Raw genomic sequence first — 10,233 nt, 5'->3', positions numbered from 1 at the left:
TTTGTCAAAACATCCAAGTCGAGGGTATTTTCTCCCACTGAGCTGTGTTTCCCTAACAAGGACTTCAAAATTATTGTATCTGGGGGAATCCGCTTTGCAAATACATGCAAATCGGGGGTGTTTTTGGTGTTGAGTACTTTTGTACTCGCTTGTCGTTGTGCAGACCGGAATATGTTTCCCTAAAACGTACTTTTAAACTGAGAAGCCTGAGAAAATCGTCATTTCAGATACTAGAGGTGAATGAACTTTCGCGATTCGAGAAATACGTAAACATGAGATGTGCAATAATTTCAGAGGGAAATGTAAAATACAATGAAAGTTTGACAATTCTTCCGTTCACATATTTTACTAGTCCTAGGCATCACATCACACGTAAAAGGACGTTCATCAAATTTATTTGTAACGAAGAACATAATCTATTACAAAAATTTCGAGCCATTCTAAAATAATATTCGAAGTGGTAAACAAGTGGATTGCATAATATAATATAATAGTTCTACGTCGAAAATATGCGGTCGTGTCCTAGATACAACCCCTTACAATTTTTCTTTCTTAAAAAGCAAGACACGACTCAAAATGTTAGAAAAAAAGCTAAATAAATCCGAAATTAAACATACTCCATTCCGCGTGACTAGCTTTCACCATCTAAAGCACAAGTGACAAATATACTTGTTTTTCCCCGTCACGTGACAGTATCGTGATATTCATAATAACACCGAGTTCATCAAAGTTGTCACGACGGATGAACTCTTCCGGATTCTGCACAAACGGTGGCAGCGGTAATAACGTTGTATACAATTCACTTCGTTTTCACCGTGAAATGAGGTTCGTGATCAGGCCCATTGTCGTACCGTCCCAGATGTGTATGAATTTTATACAGATATACGCTTCCAGTGGTTTTAAAAACAGATAAAATTGATCTTTTCAATTGATAATCTCCTTAATAGTCCTCCGCCCTCCCATCGATCGTACTATTCAATTACAAAAAGGGGGGCTATCGTGTTACACCATCTCGTTTCTTCTCCATGCATTTGTCCACGGACACATTGCTGTATGTGTGAAACATCCTCTTTTCTTCCCGGAGAGCGTAACGTCTTTATCGCTAAGCAGATTGACACACTTCTCGTTGTCCATATTGTTGTAATCTAGCAGACAGACAATCAGACTCTGTCAATCTACATGCACACACCCGGCGCACCCGGTCCTGTGTACATAAACAGTTGTCATCCAGTGAGAGGATGTCGTTTCGGTATAATCGTATGCAGGAAAAACTCCCCCACGTTCCGAGGTCAATGTTACAGCGCAAAGAGTGCTGCATTTCGAGCCCCCAAATTTGGGAAACAACCATGGTGTGTACTTTCCACGTCTACGCGCCAGCAGGGAGTGTCCTCTCAATCCTTTCAGCACATCTGGCGACTCACGACGCGAGACACGACTAGACGGTATTAATTCAGGCGAAACTTCCATTATTGCGAGTTCGTCTTCTCCAAGATTTTATCTGGTCGAACGGAGAATGATGGGGGTAGAAGTGGAAAAGAAGATTTGAGGCACGAGGGCCGGCCACCAACTGCACCCAGGCCCACACGTCTTATGTATAACTAACGGCTTCAGCTGAATTCCGCAGATGAGATGATAGGCACAGGTGGGACGGGAGAGGTAATGAGCAGGACTGAGTTGAACATAAGAATGTCGATCGAAGTTGCACTCTTGCTTTCGAAATGGCGAAAGAAATAATATTTCTTCCTTGCAGAAGGCGCTCAGCTGAACGCTGATTGGTTGAATGGTTTATTCCGCGTGGATTTCCGGTGGAAGGGGTTTTCTCACAAGAAGGAGAAATGAGAGCAAAAAACATCCTCACCTGCGTGTTGTGAAGACCCTCTGGCTTGGTGGGAGGAAGATTGAATGGTTGGTGAAAGCGCCTTTCGCGGAGGAGAACTCCTCGAAGGGGTGGGTCAAGAGCGTGCGCATTGTGGCAAAGCGGAGAATCGGGCACTCCTCGGATGCGTTCGGTCCTCGCTCCCACAGTAACGGCTCTCCCACTTTCGCTCCTTTGGGAGCGTATTATCTCTGTTGAGGTGGAACCCGCTCACGCATTAAGGTGTGAAAATGTAAACAATGAGAAGATTTTCCTGCTTTGGGTGCGTTTCGCCGGGTGGTTCGGATGAGATGAATCATTTTTCCGACCGTCTGTTTTCCCCCTGTGTGTGAGAGATGTGAGAGAAAAATGCCAAATTCCAAAAGGTAAACATTGGGAGCATGTTTTGTTGTTTCCACTGACTGGTGGTTTTCGATGATAATGATGATGACTCGGATGTTCAATGCTGCCGAGTAAAACTCCGGCAGTAGTACCGCATGCTGCTGCGGCTGCTCTTGCTAGTGATGATGAATAAATATAAAATTGGTATATCGCCGAGATAAACGGGAAACCCTTGGCGTGGAAACTGTTGTCCGTTTCTTTTCAGTGTCGTTTCGGATGCGCTGTGAAGCGGTAGTGTTTTTCGCGTGTCCTCGCGATCGGTTTCCAGCTGTTTGGTGAAATTCAGTGCGTTCAGTGGATCGATGATCGTTCGATGCAGGATTGGTGGCTTAGTTTGAATTCTCCGGGTTCTATTTTCACCCTATATGGTGCCATCCGCGAAGTGTTTGTGCGCTGGTTCAGACATCCGCGATCAATCTATCAACAATAAGTGATATAGTTAATCGGTTTGCTCAAGTGGTTTTCACCGGATGATAAATTGCCCCGTGCGGAAGATTTACGTTTTGTTGGCGGGTTTGCAGCTGGCGAGGGGGAAAAAGTGATAATTCATCCGCCCCGCGTTAACCAGTGCCAATCATCGAATTTCGTGAGGTTGCATAACTCGGTGACAGTGTGACGAACTCCGACCGGAAGTACGCGGTGAGATTCCCAGTTGTGTCTGACACCTTGCTAATCTAGTTTCGTTCGCGCTTCGTCCTGAACCTACCGTTCTGGCCTCTTGCCAAGCCTCCTACACACAAATCGCGCCTTGGAACGGGGCATAGTGACGACAGTTGTTTGCTCGTGAGCTCGGTGGGGTCTTTTTTGGTTTCGTCTTAGCTGTCCCATAATTGCTTGGACTTACCTTCGAGGATGGCCCCCTTTCAAGGCAGTGTGGGGGCCCTCCTGAGGCCGAGGGCAGCAGCAAGGATGCCAAGCGCCACGCATCTACTTCTACTTCTGCTTCTGCTGGGGGCAGCGATTGGGACGGTGAATTCGATGGCAGCCCCTTCGTCCAACACCGGTCTGGTTGCGAACGGTAAGTCTCCTTCTAGACGTTATTTACATGAGATCAAAGCCAGCTTTTAGGCGCGATACGTTGCGTGTGTTTGTGATGCGGACAAGCCACGTGCTTGTGGACTTTTGGTATCGATCGGTTGAACTGATTGATGATCGATTGGACGATGGAGAGATTGAGTTAATTGTTCAACATCGCAAAAATACGTCCATCGGATTATGCACTTCTCGTTTGCTACGTTTTAACATTTGATCTATTTCGACTAATAAGATTCCTCATATTTTACTTTTTCGTTGTTATATTATTTCTGACTTTTTTATTTTACATTTCATGTAATAATTTGTTTTGAATGTGAAACATGTTAAAATAAATTTAATCTAATGTTTTTGAATGATTGATAGCGTTTATTCATGAAGCGATTCTAAATACGAACGAAGATCGTTTGTTTTCCAATAATAATGATGCTCTCACCTAATTCCGCTGCAAAGGTTAGAGCTGCACAAGTTAGCTAGATTTTCTCTGTGGCATCAAACTGCAGCGGTAAGCAGAATAACAAAAACAAAATGAACTGGTTGTATTTCAGGCATATAATTTTTATTCAATGAGCAAATCAAGGTACTCCGGACTATCCTTGAGTTTACAATGGAATTCCCGCTTAACAAGATTCCCGATAACGGTCGTTTACATGCGATCGATATCGAGTCCAGACGGCTCAGCAAATCCAAGCCTGATTCTAGTCAACACTTCATAATCGGGGTGCAAACATGAATATTGTCCATCGTGCCCATCGGACTCTGCAATCAGATCCACCCCAAACCAGCTAAATCTCTTTATAACTATCTACTGAACAGATGAGTTTACAAGAACTATCTCCAGATTTGTTCCAGTTTCCACTTCAGACTCCTCAAAATGAAGTTCATCACTCTTTAACACTAGGTTTACGGGACGCGTCATTTTGACGCATTATGAATTTAATAACGAGAATTTAAAAAAAATTGTTGCATTTTTATTTTATTTCTTGTGATGACTTATATCCATTGATCGAAGTTAATATATATTGAAGTATTTTTTTTTTCAAAAGTGTTGAAATATCGAAATTATCTATGTGGTATACCTATCTCTACGGATATGTGTCAATTTGACGCAAATACCAATAATACACTGCGTTTCACAACTATAGAACCACTCATTTTTTCTGAGTTTCCAGAGATATATAAGAAGTCGGTTGAATTGAAGTATACAGTGTAGGATAGGACAACTATCTTCATTTAAAAGACTGGTCATTTGAACTTCATTGTTGTGTTTAGGTGCGAAACATTTAAAAAAAAACTGAGATTCCTGTGTTTCATAACTAAAGAACCAGATGGAAAAACTCTCACTTCTTTACACAATTAAAGTCAATTTCACATGAATTACAATAATTTCCTCATTCATAGGTCTTCTTTAATTCCCAATCAGTTCAAATAACCCATTCGGGATGGTTTCGATCGAGCAGTGCCATGTTGTAGTGTGTATTCACTTCTTATTGTCACTTGCACTCATTGATTCGCTCGGCTGCTCAGAATAAAATTCGATCGGTTTTTTTCCTGTGAATTCGAGGCCTATTGAACATTCTAGGATATTTTGTCCTTTTCGTTTTCTACTTCCGGATTCTAGACATCATTCGTCACTTAGTTCTCGCCGCGTCATATTCGAAGTATGGAGTCTTCATCGAATATTTTCTTTAAGTCTGTCAAATTTACTTAAGTCCATTTGGAACGACTATGCTGCCGTTCTACGTATAGTTTTCTTATGTAACTTTTTGACAATTTTCACTTTTCGTCATAAAACGATGTTTTATGTTTAATCTTCCGGAAAAACACAAAAAAGTTATTGTTTGTTTCTAGCTTTACAAAAAAATCAAACAACCCAACTGTCGCACGTTGATATTCTTTGCACTGTCCCACCATGTATTTTTTTTGTAGATCCTTAATAAATGAGTCGGTTCAAGTACAAGAATGTTCCAAAATCAGCAACTGAGAAAAATGCAATCAAAGTTTTGTACCATATTTGTCTACCAGAACCTTTAAGCATTTCATTTCAGTAATACACCGGGTTTGTCATGGGCAGTAATCTATTGTCTAATGAAATGTGAAAAGTTTCCCTCACATGAATCAATCCAGTTTGATTATTAGTTTAGAAGTTCATGGTGGGACAGTTATGCCTAGAATATTGACATTGGACAATTGAATTTGATGTTGGTTTTTGGAATAATTGGAACAATTTTTTTTTTGTGTTTTTCCGATAGATCATGCATAAAAACATCGTTTTATGAAGAAGGGAGTGATCTGCAACACCTTTGCAGAATATAAATCTCATTGTTATCAGGCATCCGCTAACAAGTTGCACACGTGTTCTGTTAAACTTTTTTTTTGTTTGGTTGAGAATTAATTCGTTCTTCCGAACCAGAAATGAGTGCATGAGCCCTGCTGATAGCGTACCATGAAATTCTTGCACGACACGGTGCAGAAAGTTTGTTTTCTTCTTTGCTTCTAACATAACTGTACATATCGAACCTCTCCGAACCTCTCGAAACAGCGGGATCATACGGGCTACGCAAAGCGAATGATTCATATTCAACTAATGTAGCAGATCCTGATTTATAAGTCTCAGAGAGTGCAAACTATGTGATTATTTAGCTAATCAGAGGCTCAGAGAAGGATAGTCAGATTGTATTTTTCATTTTCAACGCTGCTATCCCTTGAAATATATACAGTAAAACCTGTTTTTGTGCGATTTTTTTATGCGGTTTTTTTGTGCGATTTTTTTTGCGGTATATGAAAAGAAGCATATTTGACGAAGTTATTGTCCATTTAGTTTTTTCGGTAGCTTATATGCATTTCAGTGCGAAAAAAGCATATTTGCGTCTCAATTATCCACTTCTGAAATCATTCACTTCCTATCCATCAAATGCTCTAAGTGTTTCTAAGTATTTGCATGACATGATTTCTAACAGCAACACGTTTCGACATGCAACTAAAAGCACAAAACAGCAACGCACAACCGAAAAGGCAAGCTGTCTCGTCGCAAAGCAGGGAAACAAAAGGAAATTTAACGGTGAACGGCGTGGATTTGAGTTATTTCTTGGGGGAAACTTTTTTATGCGGTCCCTATCTACCGCACAAAAAAAATTTTTTTTTCGAAATGTGTACCGAACAAGATTTTTTAAGGCTGGTGAAGGTTTGCACGATATTTGACGTAGGACTACGTCTTTCATTTCTATACTGGGGTGTATGTTCAAAGATTCGAAAACGAAAGCGTTACGCCGAAGAACGAGATTTTTTTTTTGTTTTATCTGTATTATAGTGATTTTCAACTCAATTTGGCTGGTTCGTCACTTTTTACTTCCATTTTTGGAAGAATGTCGGGGGTGAGAATTGAACTCGTGACCTTTAGCGTGAGAGGCATGAATGTTACCACTACGCCAGATCGCCTCCCGAAGAACGAGCTTTTGAGCGTTAATAGCTCCTAAAGAACTAAACGAAATGGTATGATAATCACTTCATTCGAAGGATGAAATGTCTACGCGTTATATGCTTGTTACTTTTTGATCCAAAAAAAACTTGTTTCAATAGCCCTAAAATTGCTTTCAAGACAGGCTATTGAAATCATACCAATCGGTATACAAGCGAGTGCCACTCGGAAATCCACTCAGTTATGATTGCGCAACGATTGAGGTACGATCGCTGGAATGAATGGATGTTTCCCTAACACAGACTGCAAAACAATGGAGCCTTGGGAAATCGGCATGGCAAAATAGATGCAAGCAGCGGATACTTTTGTACCCGCTTGCGTTTCTGCAAATCGAAATGTTTCCCTAACACAGATTTCATAACCATGAAGCTAGGGGAAATCGGCATTGCAAAATAGATGCAGAAAGCGGATACTTTTGTACTCGCTTGCGTTTCTGCAAATCGAGATGTTTCCCTAACACTGATTTCAAAACAATAGAATCTGGGGAAATCGGCATGGCAAGATAGATACAAGCAGCGGGTATTTTTGCACTCGCTTGTGTTTTTGCAAATTGGAATGTTTCCCTAACACAGGCTTCAAAACAATTGAGCCTGGGGAAATTGGCATTGCAAATTAAATGCATGCAGCGGATACACGGGTACAAATGCATCGCTTTGGCTCGGTTATTCAAGACTGCATTGGAAGATATCATGTCGCCAGCTCACTTAACTTCTACGCATATCGTTTGATAAAATCTTGATAACTATTTGCTGCGATAACGTTTTCCCAATACAGATTGGGATTCGTTTGCAGTTGAATTCGTTTCATTCATTCACTAATTTAATCAATACACATAAATGATAGCTCTGCGCAGCGACGACATCGTACCCAAAAAATAACATTCGGGTGCGATTATAACTAATTGGAGAAACACAAACGTTTACTAAGCCAACGGCAGTCCTACGTCAACCTCGCGGTTATACCATAGGAATAACCCATCCATAGTTTTTTATGCGGCCCCTATCCCCTGCACAAAAAAAGGTTTGCCTGTATATATACTCATAAAGACTGCATTGTTTTACTAGCAACAACGTCCCAGTGAGAAACAAAAACTCTCTCGTTTTAGCTCTTTTCCTATTCGCTGCTCTCCGCGAATGGTGACCGAATGATGTAATTTTTCTTGTATAACTTCTCGCTCTGAACTTGTTTATGCAGCGGTTTTCGCTATAGTAGAACGGGACGATATTTGCAGTTCAAACTTGTCGGCAGGCTTCGAGAATGGTGTGCGATGTTTGGTACAGCTCGGATACGCAGTCAACAGTCTTCGTTCCTTTCTTTGGTTAATGATTTAGTGTAACACAAGTGATTACTGTCATTCATACAAGTATCTGAATGTTCCACTCTCATATTTGGTTATATATTCGTGAGAGGTTACTTGCATGACAAATTGTGTTTCGTTCGATATTGTTCGATATCCAAACACTGATCGTTACCCAAATCAGCAGCCTTTCCCCATGCAAAACGAAAAATTTGGAAAATTGGAATATTAGATTAGTAAAATCTACGAATTTCTGAAAAATTAAAAGAACTAAATTAAAAAAACCAGAAGTGGGTTATATCTGCGATATAACCGCAAGGTTTACGTAGGACTACCGTTGGCTCGGTAATCATTTATTTGAAATTGCATCTGAATCAATTCTTAACTAATGAATGAATGAATGTTTTGAAAGATTGCTGAAAGTTTTTCTTTTTAGTGTGTGGGTGGATGAGTATAAGTAAGGAATTACATATTATTAACATAAAATTCAACTCTTTCGAAGTTGTTGGTGGTTCGGAAACGAACCGATGGAATTTGAGTGGCCTTGTAAAAGCAACTGAAGATATTTGATATGTGATTCATTTTTGTTTTCGTGAGAATAACACGAGATTTTTTATGAATAGAAATAGAAACTGAGGGTGTCATTTCACGGTGAAAACGAAATAAAGTCTATAGAAGCTTGCATAAAACTCATTTCGTTTTTATCGTGATGTAGCAATTTTTTATGAGTGTTCCTTGCGAAAGCAGAACATAAACTGATGCTATTGGATTGCATCACGGGAACACCAAGCAGTGTCGCCACATATAAAGATTTTTCTGTAATTTTTTCAGCATGTTTTTTGACCAAGAATCTACACAGATTACAGATTATTAGATATCCATGCAAATTTTATACAGATTTTGTAACAAGATAAACTTATTTTTAAATATTTGATCATTTTTCGCAACAATTAATAAGCTCAATCAGACGATTGGAACAGTGCTGAACAGAACTATTTTTGCTACTGTCAAATGTGTTAAATACAGTAGTGATAGAAATCGTATTTTTCGCAATATAATGCGAACAAAACAAAATTTTGAAACCGTCTCGCTACAAAAACTGTGAACGCAATTATCAAATCGAAATTATTTGTTAAAATCCGAAGGGAACCGCCTCAGTATAGTTGTCAAATGACATCAACGCTGAATTCTGCAAAACCATGTATAAACACCACGAGGAGAGTGAGTATTAAATGAATGTTTATAACGCGAAACTAAATTATAAAAGCTCTACGTCGGTTTTCTCTGAAAATACATTTAATTTTGTTTTATTTGGCGTAATTCTCTATGTATCTAAAACACTCAATCTAAGATATTACACATTTTCGATCAAACTTTTTGCATATGCCTGAAAAAAATAGTCTGATTCAGAAAACTACTGGTAAGCTATACCAGTGATCACGTGCTTCAAAATATGGCTAAGCAGAATATATACACTTTACTACAAGTATGCAATTCATACTTCGTACTTAAATCTAACGCAAAAGTCTTATCAGGTGCTAAATTCGGAATACAGATTCCAATACAGATTTTCTATGTTCTCTACAGATAAAAAAGATTTTTTAGCTTGTAAAAACAGATTTCAATGTGGCAACATTGACACCAAGTCATGGGTGCGAATATTCCTTCGCTCGGACGCATCCACACGCAAACAATTTTTCATGACTGTTCCATAGAGCAGAACAGAAACTGATGTGAGTAAAAGTACTCCACCTTGCATGTGTCCGCTATGGTTTGTTAAACACTAATGCAATCGAACAAAATAAATCACAGCTTGCATGTATTCGCTATGACGGTTCCTCAAGGTGCCTAGATTTTGCGTCCGTGTTCGGGAACACATTGCGATCACAAATCATCATCAATGAGCTAGATTGTTATGACTCCAATAACTTGCTTTCCAAGCAATTTTTAAGCTATTTAAACGATTTTATCACCAATATGTGACATTCATATAACTCGTTGACATTTTATCTTTCGGATGAAGTGACTATTATAGCACTCCATTCAGCCGGTAAAGAAGTAATAACGTTCAAAACCTTGCAGTCCAGCGTCACTCTCTCACTTTCGAAACTTTGAACTTACACCCCGGTACAGAAATGAAAGACGTAGTCCTACGTCAAAAAATCGGAC

At 39.5% G+C, this 10,233-nt stretch overlaps 1 protein-coding gene across 1 annotated transcript in view; it reads left to right on the top strand.

Moving 5' to 3' along the window:
- The first annotated feature begins 2,383 nt into the window (after positions 1 to 2,383).
- LOC129776607 (lachesin-like) overlaps positions 2,384 to 10,233 on the top strand; it is a 263,339-nt gene continuing 255,489 nt past the window's right edge. The window contains exon 1 of the mRNA XM_055782342.1: positions 2,384 to 3,275. Within this exon, the coding sequence (XP_055638317.1) occupies positions 3,110 to 3,275 (166 nt within the window). The 5' untranslated portion in view covers positions 2,384 to 3,109. The remainder of the gene's footprint in view (positions 3,276 to 10,233) is intronic.

The sequence above is a fragment of the Toxorhynchites rutilus genome, chromosome 3, assembly GCF_029784135.1.
Source record: "Toxorhynchites rutilus septentrionalis strain SRP chromosome 3, ASM2978413v1, whole genome shotgun sequence".
Taxonomy (NCBI): Eukaryota; Metazoa; Arthropoda; class Insecta; order Diptera; family Culicidae; genus Toxorhynchites; species Toxorhynchites rutilus.
The sequence above is the reverse complement of the archived record's forward strand: the minus strand, read 5'-3'. Positions and strand labels throughout refer to the sequence as shown.